Raw genomic sequence first — 16706 nt, forward strand, 5'->3', positions numbered from 1 at the left:
CGTGCGTGCGTGCGTGCGTGCGTGCGTGCGTGCGTGCGTGCGTGCGTGCGTGCGTGCGTGCATGCGTGAGTCAGTGAGTGAGTGTGTGCGCACGCCCGTGTGTGTGTTTGCATCGATCATGCTGCTAGTTTATATGTTATTGTATCTAGCAGTGCAACCAGGACTGAAGGCAGAGCAGCAGTTAATAATAGCAATGCACAGACGCATGCGGGTCTATTGATGCGAGGAGACTTTGTGAAGCAGCTAGTGGGCTGGCCACAGTTTGCACGTACCAATAACGAGCAGGGTCAGTGCACGATGAGACCTGGCAGGGGTGTCTGGCATCGAGTGTAGCATGATGGAGGCATTTTGAGACCTCGCTTATTAGCGTGAAACAGCCACGTACATCAAATGGATGGCCATAGAATAATATACATGTATGGTAATAATATACATGTATGGTTTCAGTCATAACTCAGGACATTACGTACATGTGTGACAGCATTCAGCGCGAACGTTCCAAAAATGTTGTAGTGTGAAATTAGATGTAAGCTACGTGTCCTGCTTGGTGTGCAGGTTTACTTATCCCTTAGTTCTAACACTGTTGTCTGTAATTATGGCCAATATTGCATATATATATATCCTACTGCTATTCTCGACATGAAACATGTATTTTGTGTGCAGGATGCGCAATCAATTTAGCATACAGCTGAGTGATGTAAGCTTAACATTTTTCGTGGAAAAGGTTATTTTAAAAGTATCTGTAATAATATTCAGACTAGAGATGGCACCAGAACGGTTAACGTGATAAGTAAGTCTACTCGAGTACTCCTAGTTTTGGAAACCTGTGTTGCGTAAGTTCAGTATTGAGTGTCACATGTGCTAGTGTCTCACTGATAATGTGATCACTACTAGTCGTCAACCAGCGAGAGATGTAGTCATCATTACTATCTCACGTTCGTCGTCGCAGGACGTGGATAGAGTTCAGGACGAACATCCATCTAGTAGGTGTGTAATGACGAGGAGATGCATGCCGATCAAATCAGTCTCGGTTTATTTCCTTTCACTCGCTGCTCACAACTAGCAACGTCGCGCTGACAAAAGTGCTGCATTGCAGCCGAAGATGGTCTGTTGTTATTCGAGCATTGGCGCCCTCTAGTGAGCGCTCGGCTAAGCGCGCTAATGACATCACAGCTCACGTCGGCCATCTTCACTTGTGTTGTGTTGTGTGTTGTGTTCTGGCTGTTGTAGTGTTGGAAACAGAATGGCGGTGGTCAGTACGTTGTGATGGACACGTGCCAGCACAGTGTTGCCGAGTGATTTTGCTGTCGAACGCACAGGACGAGAGGGCTCGCTGTAGGTTTGTGCGTGCTTGCATAAATTGCAAGAACCCTAAGTTGAACGTGCCACATTTAATCTCTGCCGTTTGATGGCAGGTGCAACAGTGTCTGGTAGGAGTGTTGTGCGTGGGTGGGTAGTGGTGGTGCTGGTGCTGGTGGTGGTGGGTGGGGGGGGGTTACCCTGATCAGCACATGGCTGTCAGCAGGGCTGTCAGTGTGGGAGCTGCAGCAGGCTACATTTGGTTCGTTGACCTATATGCAAGTAATACTTGGCCAACGGTTGTGGCTAGCAGCCATGTAACCTGCAATGTGTGTGCATGCGTGTGTGTGTGGGCATACGAGTGCATGCGAGTACGTGCAAGTTCGAACGGAGGCATGAGTGTGCGCGCGAGAGTGTGCCTGTGTGAGTGCCAGTGTATGTGTCTGTGTGCAAGTGCGAACGGAGGCGTGAGTGTGCGTGCAAGAGTGCAAGTGTGTCTGTGACTGTGTGCGCACATGATGGTGCTCATGTCAGTTTGTGTGTGTTTGTGTACGTGCATGCATGCGCCTCGTTTGTGTCACATGCTGATATGTCCTTGTTGTAAGTGCATGCATGTACATGGCAGATGTAAACATACAGGGATCACACATAGCCGATCCTATATTTTGATCAACATATCAGAACAAATCGAACATATTTATACCTAACTTTAAGAGCTCCTGATAGTACAATTCTCCCTTTAACCCAATATATAAGTTTTGCTCTATGTCTGTTGATATAATCGAATAAATAGCCAGATGTGTCTAGGTACTAGAACCGCTAGTCGCGTAAGTTTATAACCACCGGCGATCGGTTTGTTGCGACTATATTGATCAACATATCAGAACAAATCGAACATCTCTAGGTTCTAGAACCGCGAGGCACCCAAGTTGGGGCATGTATACATTAGGTGACACAGGCCTTGTTACTTATGTCAGGGATAGCGATGGTGGAGCACGCCGTCAATGCTTAAAGGAAAATCCTAACTTCATGCAGAGACAGTTGTTTGGGATAGACGTATCGCATCTAAGAGGATTCGTGTAGAGGGTCATTGGTCCAAGCAAGACATTTAAAATATTAAAAAGAGATCTGCCCCATCAGAAAATTTCTCTCGGTGGAAGAATTGTCAAGGTGTGCTTCATGATTTCTAACTTTAGGCGAGCTATTGTCAGCAGTAATGCCTAGTGTCTGTAGTAAATGGCCGCGTTTTAGAAATAAAGATATACATAATTTGTATGGCAACTTGGGTCTTTGTAGCTTATCTCAATCAATATATTACAGAACTCCTGAGCACACTTAAAAGAATAACCACCCACTTCACATATGCACGACTAATATCACCGTGAATCTCAATAAACATATTACAGAACTCGATTCTGAGCACACTTAAAAGAATAACCACCGACTTCACATATGCACCACTATTATCACCCGTGCATCTCAATAAGCAAAATGCGGTATATAAATTATAACCATTAACAGCATATAGGTAACACGAAGTCGCCTAATGTTCAACTTTTTTTATAAAAAACACGTGATGATTAATTGTGAATACTGATTCAAAATTGTGGCCCTTGCGTAACGCAATCCAGGGACTGCAGTACTCTTTGTCCAAATGGCTAGCCCAATGTGATGGATGAGCTAACAGCTGTTTGCATAGCAAGCAATGACCAGTGTCTTCAGGGTCGGTGGGCTGACAAAGTGTGATGTCATTTAAAGACTGGCACATGGCCTAAGCAACAGCAAGCAAGCTGCTCGTGTTCCCATAGTCGGATATTCCTGTGTGTCAAACTCAGTTGTGTAGCCACAATGTGTAGGTCTGGTGTTGCAATGGCTTTGTAATTTTACAAATTTTTATTCACTAGTATTTTAACAAAAGGTTTGATTTAAAAAATAATATGAGTACTCGTTTTATTAGACTCTTCCCGCGTCCAAGCTTGCTCTGTTATTGTGCTAGAGAATGCTTTGGTGGTACAAACACTGGGCCAGCGAACCAGTCTAGTTTCGCTGCAGAACGCCTACGATCTGCCGTCGGTGCCTATAAGAATACTGGATTCGGCAATGTCAGCCCAAATATCACCTCAAATCGCATGAGTTTTATTAGCCTCATGCTGACATAGTCAGATGCAGGCTTGTAGAATCGCTTGATCGTCCGTCCGCCGTGCGCGTGCGTCGTCCGGGGTCAAACAGTTGGGCACAAATCTTAACGCGCTCGACGTAGCGGTCACGGTATTCGGCAACTCGGGGGGATCGTCAAACGAGTTGGGATGTCGAAGCTGGGTCAAAGGTCAAAAGGTCAAAGAGGGTGATAAGAAAAGGGGGAACATTCCTCTTAACTTAAGGTATAGGGAGGAAATTGAAATGCTAATTGCGGCAGCAAATCTAAACGCTCGAACCTAGGGCTCGTTGATAGTCGCGTGTTAGTAGCATCATGGCTGAGAAAAACCATCACTGTGTGCCTAAATGATGGACGGTCAACAGCGTCCAAAGGGCATATGGGGACAGGGCCGATTTTAGACACTTTTCTTTGAGGACATGTGATCTGACGGAGCCGCATTGGAAAACTTTTTTGGTTGCAGCAGAGTGACCTAGGCATTGTTATGGCTTTATGAAGGAGGCATGAAATGTCCCTTCGCCTGACATGCGAAGACGTAGAAGTGTCGGATAAACGCTTTGTTGACCCTCAAGAGGGAGGGTTAAACATGGATTTGTTGACTGTTAACAAAGAGTGAACATGCTTTTGCCTATTAGAGCCCACGCCTTCACCCTCCTTTCCCCTCCCCACACACCCCTCCCCTCATACCCCTTTCCCCCACGACCATACCGCCTACCCCCTCTCCCCTCCCCCTACCTAGAGAGGGTTAAACATGCGATTTGTTGACTGTCTGTAGAAAGAATTTTCGACTTGCCGAGGTTTGCCTAGTAGAATCTATACATGCCTGGATGTATGAGGCCTGACATGTCACAGTGAAATTTTCAAAAAGCCTAAATTTGGTTAAGAAGCGTGTATATCTTAAATCGTATAATTTCTATGTCTTTCTGTTACTGTCAGTAGTGTTACATGTCAGCACGTATCGCACTGCCGTAGTGCTGTGTGCCATCGTGTTGGGAGTCTTTGCCTGATTAAATTGTTACAGGTGGCAGCTCTCTATATGCGCAATTTGGCGAGCCCTGTATGGCTTGCCGTAGGTAAGTGACTGAGTGCTTACCTAGATTCTGTCTTGCAATAGTTGTTTGCTACTACGAATGATGGGACTCATCTTTTAATCTTGAAGACCACTTTAAACGTACACGCGCATCTCGTTGCAACTTTCATAACGATCCCACGAACATCTTTTGAGAAGGTGATCCTGAATACCTATCTCTGTGCATTGTCCACTACAGTGTTCGCGTGTTTATGTGAACCCCCCACATTTGGGACTAACAGGCGTTTACTAGAATCCCAGCAACTCCACCACGAGAGTGCACCGCAGTAGAACGTTAGATGAGCGCGCTGTCGTATGCGGCACTTGTTTGACGATGTCACATAGCGCCGATAAATTAAGACGGGTCGTAGGGCGACGCTGAGCCAGACTTTACGGAACTGTTGTATAGGGTCGTTCACGAGCGTCTCCAGTAATATACACACTCATAATGCACTAATATATTAAAAATGAAATCGCTAATTTGCCGTCTTATTCGAATTTAGTGAACTTACAGTGTTATTATGCCGAAGGATGTGGTTAGTTAAATACGTATATTTCGGCGCGATCCGCTAGACACTTTAGTTGCTCTAGAGTTGGTATTTCTGAACATTATGTATGCTAGTCAATTCAATTCACGGCTTTATTCGCAGTGCCCTCACTCTCCACGATAACCTCTGGCGACATAATGAACTTATCTCCTAAGCTATTATTATGCGTTTATAAAATACACTGTCACTGGGCTACGCTACAGCTGAGAGGTCTATGTCCCCGTGGTACTGCCGGAACGTACCCTGGGTCGGTCCGGTATACCGGAACGTCACCCTGGTACTATCTAATATGCCGACCGATACCTCGCCTACTCTACTAACAGGTCTAGGGAGTCGCCTATGCCTATTCCCTAACCCTAACCTAACCCTAACCCTAACCTAACCCTAATCCTAACCCTATACCATATAAAATAGTGACCAGGGTACGTTCCGGGTATACCGGACCGTACCAGGTTCCGTTTCAGCAGTCCTGGGGACATAGGACCTTATGAGCTACGCTAACATGCCGCAATCGATTTTAGAGTGTCGCGAGGTTTTGTTCGTGTGGCGATTCATGCATTGAGGAGTTCATCGCCCTCGGCTCTAGATGTTTTGGATACCCCATAGATCTACGTTCAGGAACGGAGCGGCATTATTAGAATACGCTCCCATTTACAAGTCTGTTTAAACTGCCATGGCGATAACCGTAGTATTTCAGCGTAATATGCAGTGGGAAAAAGTGCTGGTCAGGAGAACCGCAGTTTCGTAGAGATCGGTTGCCCGTAGCAAAAACTTGTGGCTTCGGGCCTCCGGGTCGGCACTAATTTCGAACGCTGGTCATATGCTTCCAGTCTGTTGAAAAGTAAATAAATAAATTAAAATTCAGCTTGAATCTCAAGAGTCAAATGCAACATCGACCGTACCTTTTAAACTACTTTAGTACTATAGCCTGCTTGCTTGCCACAAGGTTGAATTGACTTGTAGCATGTGGCCTAAGCCTATATTAATTATTACCATCTTTCTCTCTCTCTCTTTCTCTGTCTATTATACTCTATATATATTTATAGAGCAACTTTTAAACAAGCTTGAACATCGAAGCAGGGTCTCAAACGTCCGTTTTAAAGAAATTACTAAAATCTACGACCAAATAATGCGAAGAAATTCTTAACCATACATCTAGAATACAGGTAGGAAAATGCATTCGCAAGACAGTGTTTACAAGCCACTTCTAAAAGCGTTCATCTGCCCGAGATTTCACAACGCCGATTCTGACCAAAATTGTGCATATCATCATAAAGATAATGTATTTCTTGGAACATAGTTCTTACCTTTGTATCAAGTCTTCTTGGCAACGCCTCTTGTCGACGCTCCTCTTACATAAAGATTTACTTTAGAGGCGTGTACGGTAAGTTTGTCCTATGTTGCCACAGTTGTGTCCAGGGGTGTGCATCCAGGTACGCCGGATAATCTTGCACCGCTACAGATGTGCTGCCTCCAGGCGGCAACTGTTCTAGCGGCTAATCCCATTGCATTGTCATTCATTTTGTTGACCAAAATTTTCATTGTGGACACAGCCAATGTATGTCATGGTTAATAGAATTGCGATCTTTTGCAGCATAACGAGGTTTGAAGTATCCATGTGTCATTCTGTGAGGAACACATGACCGGCCTGAAATGGAAGTTGACAAGCCAATTGGCTGTCATACAGCAGACAATGAACAGAGCGTGGGTAACGCATGCGTGAGAGCGAGGGCAACGTCACGACTGCAGAAGCAGATGCAACTGATGGCGATGGTGATAGCGACATTCGCCACGGATGTGACCAGAAATGTGCCACACCAACAGCAGCACCCAGCATCAATGCATCCGCCGTCAAGCATGGTCGACCGATAGGCGCCGGTGCTGACCACACCTGTCACAGTCACCGACCACTTCATGGCAACGTGATGCGCTGCGTGGACGCGGGCGCGGGCAACACCTAGCTGAGGAAAATACGAGGATGATTAATGACAATGAGGCAGCGTTAAAAATCGGATGAAGCAGTCAGTGCGCGGTTTAAATCGACAAGCCCGTCGGGTTGACAACATCCAGGACGCGACGCCTCGAGCTACTGGAAATGAGGCGACGCCTGTCGAGCAAGAACAAGAGATGACCTCAACGTGACTGCCAGCGATGACAACGAGTGAGCGTGCTCTCGAAGGGGCATTGATACCGGTACTCCTGTACGGGCGCTGTCAGGACAGAAAGTTAGAGAGAGTAGTGTAGTGGGCAGGTTTGTTATGAGGAGTGCCGATCAGTGGCTGTGACTGCGATGGAGCCTGTGACTTGTGTGAACACTCAATATTCAGGTTACTGTAGAATGTTTGATACGTTATAGGCCGTATGTAATGCGTCAATGCAGGGGGAGTATATTCCACACCCCACAACATATGCCCTCGATTCCAATATGAAAACGTTGATTACATGAATGAGGGAATGGGGATGTCGACTTAGCTTACATGACACAGCAGCACTACAATGTCGTGACAATACTCATCAGTAATATTGGTACTAATGTTACTTATCCAAGCGCTATGATTTGGTATACATCTATATTACATCATATAAATGCACCATTTGTTTCATTATGCTTGACATGATTGATACTGATATGATTTCCTCTCGTAGAGACCAACAAGTGCTTGATCTTCTGGACAGATAGGATCTATATCACTGGTCTGTCAGAATGTTATGAGTTAGAACTTTCCATATTATGGTAGTTTAAATGTAGTTTAGGCATTTGACCTTAAATACTTACTATGCATTATTACATGACCATACATAATGACTATTCACACACTTAGTGAACGTTCCAAGCAAAAGTACAGTCACTAACACACATATGTACTGTAACAACTTACAACAAATACAACGCACACATTATGTTAGATTTTCTACCAGGAGTGTGGGTTTGCGTATAGGGCGTACCAAGTACGTCACCTGGGTGTGTCGTCTACCCTGCGCATGAAGAGAACTGTCACCGATCGCGGGTTTCACCTTTAAGTACATGACCATTATCGCTTGCTATATATAGTATTAGTACTGTCTGAACAACTCGTGTGATCTGCTTCATCATTTTTATATATCAAGAGCGTATAATACCTTATTATAAGCTCTTGTATGTATATATATATATATATATATAATATATAATACAGTGTACATTTCCTGTGCAGAACAATCATCAGACACCGGGTGCAGGGATTTCTAGACGAAATTCAGGCACTAAAAACTGAACAACACGTTGCACCTGTAACATCGTTGCATTCTTGTTTATAGCTCGGAAGTCTTTCCCGTCGTCAGCGCGTAGTGACACTGCGAGTCCAGCCACGACAACAAGCATCAGCCCGGCTGGTAGTGCCAGCGCTACACTGTCGCCGCTGTCAGAAGAGGGTGGTGTGCAGAAGCCAAAAGGACGCGAGGGAAGGACTCACATGTCGAAGCGGTCAAGGTCACATCTCACTGATGAAGAGCGAGTCATCTTGAAAGCTCCCTTCGCGCATGGTAGGTGTGCGGGTGCACGCGTGTAATACCTTAGATATGTTTGCGTGTATACGTTGCAGTTTGGTGAAGAGTTTGCCTGTTTGGGGTGGTATCAGTGATGTGCATGTGTGGCTAGAAGGAATGCCACTGACCCACATTTCATTAAAAAAAAATGAAGCGAAATAGATCTATCTAAGCATTAAAAACACATTTGTCACATTTGTGTTAGTATACTCCTAACCAAAAACAGACTAAATATTGACAATTTCTAGTTAAACTCACCTTGTATACAAATAAAACGTAATGCTCATTAATGATTAAATGTTAAATAATTTCAAAGCATTGCTTTTACAATGATTGAGCATTAATTGATAGATATCTTTAAAAAAGCATCTGGGCACCATTAAAATGATACTGTAGTGACCTTAAGTATTTATATATATTCATTTCTACAACTATGAAATTAGCATTGAATATAACAACCCTTATGTATGTATGATTTCCCAGTTGAGCACAGGTAAATTTACTTGTGCTCGGCCGAGAAATCATTCATTGCCACATACATACAGATGCCAAGTGTCAACCGTTATTAGAGTGTGGTTCTAGCTTTTGCCAAGTTACAGAGGTTGCATTCCCTATATTTGTGATGAACATATTCAAAAGTTTCCAAACCAGTTGTATTTGATATCTTGAATCCATTCAGTTTAAAAGAATCGTGTTGGTGTCCAAATTGCTCTATGATACACTAATGAGTTCTACTTATAAAAGAATTTCCACCCGTCTTTACCCTTCCTGCAAAAGCTATTGATGGTTGGCATGATTGTCTTAACCGATCACATTATAAATCATTATTCTGTCATTGTTAGAGCTTCATTTCTGTATGATAGCCTGTGTGTGAGCAATGCAGTTTATTTAGTTCTATGTTGCTATGTTGGTGAGATTACATCTAATAGCTTTTATGAATTCTGCGCACCTGGCTAGGCTGGTCGCGAGAGATCGTGTACAGGCAGACGGTCACGGCAGAGAGCAAGGAGAAGGCACGCGAACTGCTGGCCAGGAGAGCTGCCGATGTGTACTACTTCACTCCTTTAGGACAGAAACTCGTAGGTTTACTCGTAGAATGTTTCTTGATTGCCATCACCCGATTGCTCTGTCGAAATGGAGTGACAGCAAATGAGAAATTTCACAGCTTAAAAATATCAGTGGCTGCACAGGTGGTCAAACATTTCTCTGTGGACTTGGGTGGGTAGGAAAAGCATGATGCACAGCCTTGATGCAATGTCCTGGAGTAGTAACAGTTCAAATCAGTTTTGTGTTACTGTTTGTCAGTAGGTAGTACCTCTTTTTAGTAGTGTAGGATCCTGTTATCATGTAGTTTTTTTTTGCATCTCTGAATATCACTTCTGGAAGACATTGGCTGGGAAACTTTGGAATCTATGATCCTAAAAGTCCCTATTGATACCCCAGGAAAAATCCCTCTAGTTGGCTGGATTATTATATGCTTGAATCAGGGGGTTGAATTCCATTTTAGGGCATGGCAAGTGTGTCCTTTAGTTTAATCAGAAATCTCACACTGAAGGGGCACCAATGCAATTAGTTCCTTCAAAGAATGATTATCAAGGCCTCTTGCTTTATCACAGCACGTATAGTACAGACCACGTAGTGCAGCTACAAAGGTTTTTTTGTCGTGGATAGCGGCCCATTTTCAGGGTCACTACGGCAAGTAAGGAGGTCAATCACAGCCCTTGAATTCAGAAGTGCAGTGGTGAAATTCGTGCCCTGTTACAGTAAATAAATTGTGTATAAACTCACAGTCCATTATTATGACAAATATCTTCTACACGTAGTCGTATCTCAACTGAACTTTGTCACGTCAAACTTGTTTGTTTACTGAGAGACTGCATTTCTTTTTACAGCTTGCCTAATGTGTTGAAATATGTAAGCTAGAAAAATTATGAAATTAGCTATTGTAATACTAATAGGTATTACATAACTCTAGCAGATTGAATTTCATTTTATTTGAATTATTCTCACATTTTTATTCTAGCGGTCAGGACCGGCTATCCAGGAATACCGTAAGTATATTCACATCACATATTATTCACATATTACATCACATATGTGCAAGTTATATGCATGGCATATCTAACCATTCATTTGAAATACATTGGCTGCATATATGCTTGTACATTAGATTAATTTTACCTGAACATTACTGTTTTTCAACCTGTTTTTCCCTGAATTTAAAACTGCATTCTAGTAATAAGCTATCATTTATAAACTTGTATAAATCATACTGCTTGTAAATTTGGCATTATTTTCACGTTATTATAATTATATAATTTTATGAAAATTATTTAAAGCCAGGATTACAAACATAATTTCCAACCAGTCTCGTGTTTTCCCCACTTTTACGACACTTGCTGTTATTTCTTGAGTAACAGCCACTGTCTAGAGCAGGGGTGGGCAAACTGCAGCCCGCGGGCCGCATGCGGCCCTCTACGGGGTTCTGTGCGGCCCGCGGAAGCCTGCAGCAAATAAAAAAATATAAATAAAAATAAAATTTTTTAAGTCAATAAATTTTTTTGAAAGTCGACATGTTTGTGCTTGAACCAAGGCTGACTTTTTCAGAGTCATACAGATTAGTGTTCTATTGTCTCTGGTTCACTCTGCAACGCCATTTCAGCTAATTATGGTCCAGAGATGGTGCCCTTGAGGCGAAACGCACGTATTATCTTAGAGCGCACCGCCCGATTTTAAAAGGTGCGGCCCTTTGACTTTTCATGGCCCACGGATGCGGCCCTCGCTTTGAAAAGTTTGCCCACCACTGGTCTAGAGTAACGCTAACATGTCTTAGAACCTTCGTACTTCACTATATTCACCAAAACATGCACAATTCGAGTTTTGATTGATCGGCGCGAGCTATAGGCCAATTTCAATAGGCCAAATTAGAAACGGAGTAAGCTACAAAGAATCAGATGCCCTTTTGTTTGAATTAGGTGCACTATGGGTGCACTTGTAACTTATTGGTAAACTAAGGTGCTATTTGCAAATTCACCGCAATGCAATGGGTCGCAATGATTTCGCAATAAACCCTTTAATAGCTATTCCATTATTCTTATTATAATCTATTGACCTGTCTATAACTAGTGACAGCGCATAAGGTGGATGCCCTAACATTGGAGAACTTCTCATTTGGCAAGTACTTGGTTGGAGACCCCAATGAGATCGAAAGGTTTGCGAAGGCACAGAAACGTGCCAACCCAGCACAGGTGCAGCAGCACAAATCTATGGTAATTACTGGCAAGCATTCATGCTGGTTTGAACAGAGAACCCATTTCATACTCAACTAGATTCGCTAAATTATATGGGATTCAGGGCTTCATATGGGATCAAGAATATTTAACACGTGTCGGTTTTTCGGTCTAAAACTTTATTTTAAACACAGTGCTTCTCTGAACGACAGATTCACTTCTATGTATGTGTGTCAATATATGTGTGAATATATATATACAGCTGTTTAACTACCATGTCTTACCTATCGGGTCTTGTCTATCATACTAGCTGGATGCAGCCAGAGTGCGCAAGAAGAAGAAATTGGATCCGGACACCTACCCAGGCTATTCCACAAAGCACAGCACAAAAACCAAGCCAACCAGTGTGAAACCCATCCCTGTTACACAACCCAAGTCAGGTGCCACCCTCTCCCAGGTCAGCACATCAATAGGAAACTTTGCCAGATCTCAAGCGGTGGGCACCCCTGGCTGGAGGGCTACCGTCCCATCGCTAAAGACTCAGAAAGCTGTGAAATCATTTCCACGATCAAATGTGAATTCCCTGGTGTCACAGCCAAATGCTATCAGGTAGGTTCGACAACGATAGTAACCTAATATAGCCTGTATATTCTCTAAATACATGGGGAATCGTGAGCAATTATGTTACATCGCTTCTCTGTTCAACTTGAGAGAATTCATGTGCACACATGTTATTATCCGTCAGGCCTGCATATATATTTGTGAGTGTTAGTGTGCATGCTTGTGTAGTTTACCAGTAACATCCTTTTCCATTTTTCTATAATTGTTTAATTCTATCAGACTGAAGTTTCAAGACACTTGCTGACAGTAGCTTCTGGTAATGTGAACAATGTGATTCTAAGTAAATCTCTCCTTGATTGCATGCTGTCTTGTTCTTTTGTGTAGGATCGAGACACGCCCGGATGTCATGTGCTCAATCAACTGCCCGGGACAGGCGGGAGTACCGCCAACGCTACATTGCGGTGTCTGTTTGTGCCTTTATCATCCGATGTGTGTTGGCTTTATTGGGAGCACCCGCGAATCTCTTTTTGTCTGCCTGGTATGTTCCACTGTACATATCCTGTGCACGTCGTGTATTATTCACTGAGGGGTAGGAGCATTATGATAGATAAGCGCATAGGCTAAGCTAGCTTCAAGTGCATGCATGCCAAAATTTTGCATTGGGACATTTACTGGAACAGATTTACAGGTGTTTCTGCATGTGATTCTGTGATTCTGCAGAAATGTGCTGACAATGTCAAGAGGAGTGGACTACCATCATCAACAGAGAAAGGGAAGATGCTTGGAGCGTTGAGCATGCCACCTAGTAGCTGGATGGTAAGAAGCATATTTGCTCTTTGCAATGACCACTCAACAGCTATTCATTATTTATACAGACCTGCCAACTGTTGCAGATTGTCTGTATTTTGTTAACTCGAGTTAACAAGAATTGCACTGCAAAATGTGTGATATGAAATATTGATATAAGTCGTTGTCGAAAATCCTTGAGAGATCATGGGCACTGAATCATCAAATAGACATTTGCGTTGCCAGTTGATGTAAAATTAATGTTGGCAAGATATTGCAGACAAACTTAAACTTAAAAAGATATTAAACTGACTATCTCTCGAATAAATTGGAAAACGGCATAAGTGTAGACAAAGTTGGTCTCACCTATTAGCAGACTTTTTACTGATTACTCCAGCACAACAATCACCAGAAATTTCTGCTGTTATAGGCTATAAGTATAAAATAGCAGATGAGCAGCAAACGTGCACCTGCTATTTTCAGATTCGCAATAATAGGGTGTTCAACTGGTCCCACAAAACAAGTGCACATAGTTATGCAAATATATATAGCCTGGTACCTATCTCGAAATGTATACAAAGCTAACTAACCCAGTGCAGAGATGGCGTTCTGGTCCCGTGAGAGCAAAAATCACGCGCTAGGTTTGTTGACATGTAAACAATTTAATTTGAAATGCAGATCGGTGCACATATTGGTGGAAAGAATGTTGTGCGAGTATTCTATGACATGTTAGCCTTATTATATACATTTGGTGTTATGCAAGGATTACCTGTAAGTATCAGAACGGTTGAGAAAATATGAAAACGCTTGGTAAAAACATGAGAATTCCTCACTTTAACAGATCTGAATATTAGTATTAAAGGATACGTAAGGAGAAATTGGTTGACAAGTCTGTTCATACACCATATCGTAATCCTTAGTATTTAGCATTTATTCATATTAAGTATATTTAACACCACATAGCAGGTATTTTTTTACAATCTCATACTTACTGTTCCAAGGCTCAAATTGCTTGAGGTCTAACACATATAGGTTTATTTATTCATGAACTGACAAGTAGTGATGCCCTATGTAACATACTATGTACAGTACTGTAAGTCTTGAATCCGTGACAAGTCTTGCATATCATCGTGGTTGTATTCCAGAATTGTTGCATAATTTATGCTGCATTTCAGTTTGAATTTTAAAGTAACTATGACTAAACAGTGAAATGCATGTACTGACTGAGAATTATAGGTCACACTGAGTCCGTAATATATAGTTAATGAGTCATCGCTGATTTAGTTTGAGTGAATATTAGAAATACACAGGAACCCATGATAATTAATCTCCAGGATTTGCGCTGAAATTCAAGCCTTGTTATTTGCAGTCCAGCAGAATGCAACAAAAAATTCTTGACGATTTTCAGGTGACTAAGAATGACGTGGGACAGTTGAAGTCGCCTGTGAAGTCACCTTGGCGAACAGAACTGGGAAACCAAGATGCGTCGAATACTCTGAGGACCCTCTCCAACTATTCTGTCAAGGCCATGACAGGGATTACCTCGCCATCTGTGATCACAACTGTTGCCGGTGTCATTCCCCCTCCACCACCACTGAGGGCTGCACCTGTTTCGACGACGCAGTCGTCAGCCCAGCAACGCGGCGTCCTGCCAGCACCGCCTAACATCGTGTACGCCCGCGGTACCAAGCTGAATGCACCGCTCATCGCATCTGTCAGCAAGGGGCAAACAGTCGGCTACACACAGCCGCCGCCGCCGCGCCTATTAGTGACAACACAGCACCAGCAGCAGCAGCAGCAACAGCTGATGCACGTGGGCAGCATCAACATGCAACGGCCGGTGATTTCTAAAGCAGTGGCGAGTGCGGGTGGCCAGAGACAGAGCATGATGTCGACAAGCAACGTTCAGATCCTGCCCACCGCTGCAGTTCGGCAGCAGGCGGTTTCGGCGACTGAAGACAATCTAGTTCCCGCGATGGGAGCTCCGACGAAAGTCGTCCCGGTGAGCAGCCAGGTTATGTGCGCGGCGACGCGGCCACCGCGGTTAACAGCGGCAACGACAGGTCAGCCTCGACTTCTCCCTGCGAACACGCCGCCACTGCTCGCATCGACGCAGCGGCCCACGATGGCCGTGCCAGGTGCCCCGCAACCGAAGGTGGTCGTCACTGGCAACCAGAACTACGTCGTGCGCACCGGCACATCGCTGCTGCCGCAGGGCATGTACATCATTCAGCCGGGAGGTGGCGCCGGCGGGCCTCCCGCGTGGACCGCGCCGGCATCCCGATTCGTCCTGCAGACGACGCAGTCTGTCGGGACGCGACCGGCGACGAAGACAGTTGTTAGCATTGCGCCGAACGCGCGGAATAACGGCAAGGTGGCGAAGATCGGGGTGCCGTCTGTAGTGCGCGTCGCAAAGGCGCGGAATGCCGGCATCAACCCGGCGGAGTGCTTCATACAGAAGTTGCATGTCGGCTTTGACGTGCTGCTGCAGATCTTTTCCAACCTGTCCTACTGTGATCTGTTGAGCGTTAGCTGCACCTGTCGACTGTGGCACAACATCGTCAAAGACCCGTCACTGGTAAGAGACTGCACCATAAGGACATGGGCCGCACGTCACCCGAACATACCACTAAAGATACAGCCTAAACCACCTAGGCTCATCCCTACAGATACCGTACACCACTCAGACCCACTACTATACATACTGTACACCATCTAGACCCACCGCTGCCCTACAATAAACAACCCAGACCCACTACTATACATACCGTACACCATCCAGACCAAATTACCCTACCATACATAACCCAGACACACTACTATACATACCGTACTCCATCTAGACCAAACTCTACCCTCCCATACATAACCCAGACTCACTACTATACATACCGTACACCATCCAGGCCTACCCCTACCCTACCATACATAACCCAGACCCACTACTATACATACCGTTCACCATCTAGACCTACTCCTACCCTACCATACGCCACCCAGAACCACTATTATACACCATACACCTTCCAGAACCACTACCCTACCATACATAACCCAGACCCACCACCACCCTACTGTACACCTTCCAGAAACACCACTACCCTACCGTACACCTTCCAGAAACACCACTACCCTACCGTGCACCTTCCAGAAACACCACTACCCTACTGTACACCTTCCAGAACCACCACTACCCTACCGTGCACCTTCCAGAACCCACCACTACCCTACCGTGCACCTTCCGGAACCCACCACTACCCTACCGTACACCTTCCAGAACCACCACTACCCTACTGTACACCTTCCAGAACCACCACTACCCTACCGTGCACCTTCCAGAACCCACCACTACCCTACCGTGCACCTTCCACAACCCACCACTACCCTACCGTACACCTTCCAGAACCCACCACTACCCTACCGTACACCTTCCAGAACCCACCACTACCCTACCGTACACCTTCCAGAACCCACCACTACCCTACCGTACACCTTCCAGAACCCACCACTACCCTACCGAACACCTTCCAGAA

The 16706-nt window shown here is 44.5% G+C and overlaps 1 protein-coding gene across 3 annotated transcripts in view; it reads left to right on the forward strand.

The window, feature by feature from the left end:
* Positions 1 to 16706, forward strand: part of LOC106805950 — a 51085-nt gene that overhangs the window by 21182 nt on the left and 13197 nt on the right. For all 3 annotated transcript variants that reach the window (XM_014807745.1, XM_014807744.1, XM_014807746.1), the window contains exons 3-10: positions 8369 to 8593; positions 9554 to 9675; positions 10620 to 10647; positions 11723 to 11865; positions 12137 to 12435; positions 12772 to 12925; positions 13108 to 13203; positions 14582 to 15751. In XM_014807745.1, coding sequence (XP_014663231.1) covers positions 8369 to 8593; positions 9554 to 9675; positions 10620 to 10647; positions 11723 to 11865; positions 12137 to 12435; positions 12772 to 12925; positions 13108 to 13203; positions 14582 to 15751 — 2237 coding nt within the window. The remainder of the gene's footprint in view (positions 1 to 8368; positions 8594 to 9553; positions 9676 to 10619; positions 10648 to 11722; positions 11866 to 12136; positions 12436 to 12771; positions 12926 to 13107; positions 13204 to 14581; positions 15752 to 16706) is intronic.

The sequence above is a fragment of the Priapulus caudatus genome, unplaced genomic scaffold, assembly GCF_000485595.1.
Source record: "Priapulus caudatus unplaced genomic scaffold, Priapulus_caudatus-5.0.1 Scaffold134, whole genome shotgun sequence".
Taxonomy (NCBI): Eukaryota; Metazoa; Priapulida; class Priapulimorpha; order Priapulimorphida; family Priapulidae; genus Priapulus; species Priapulus caudatus.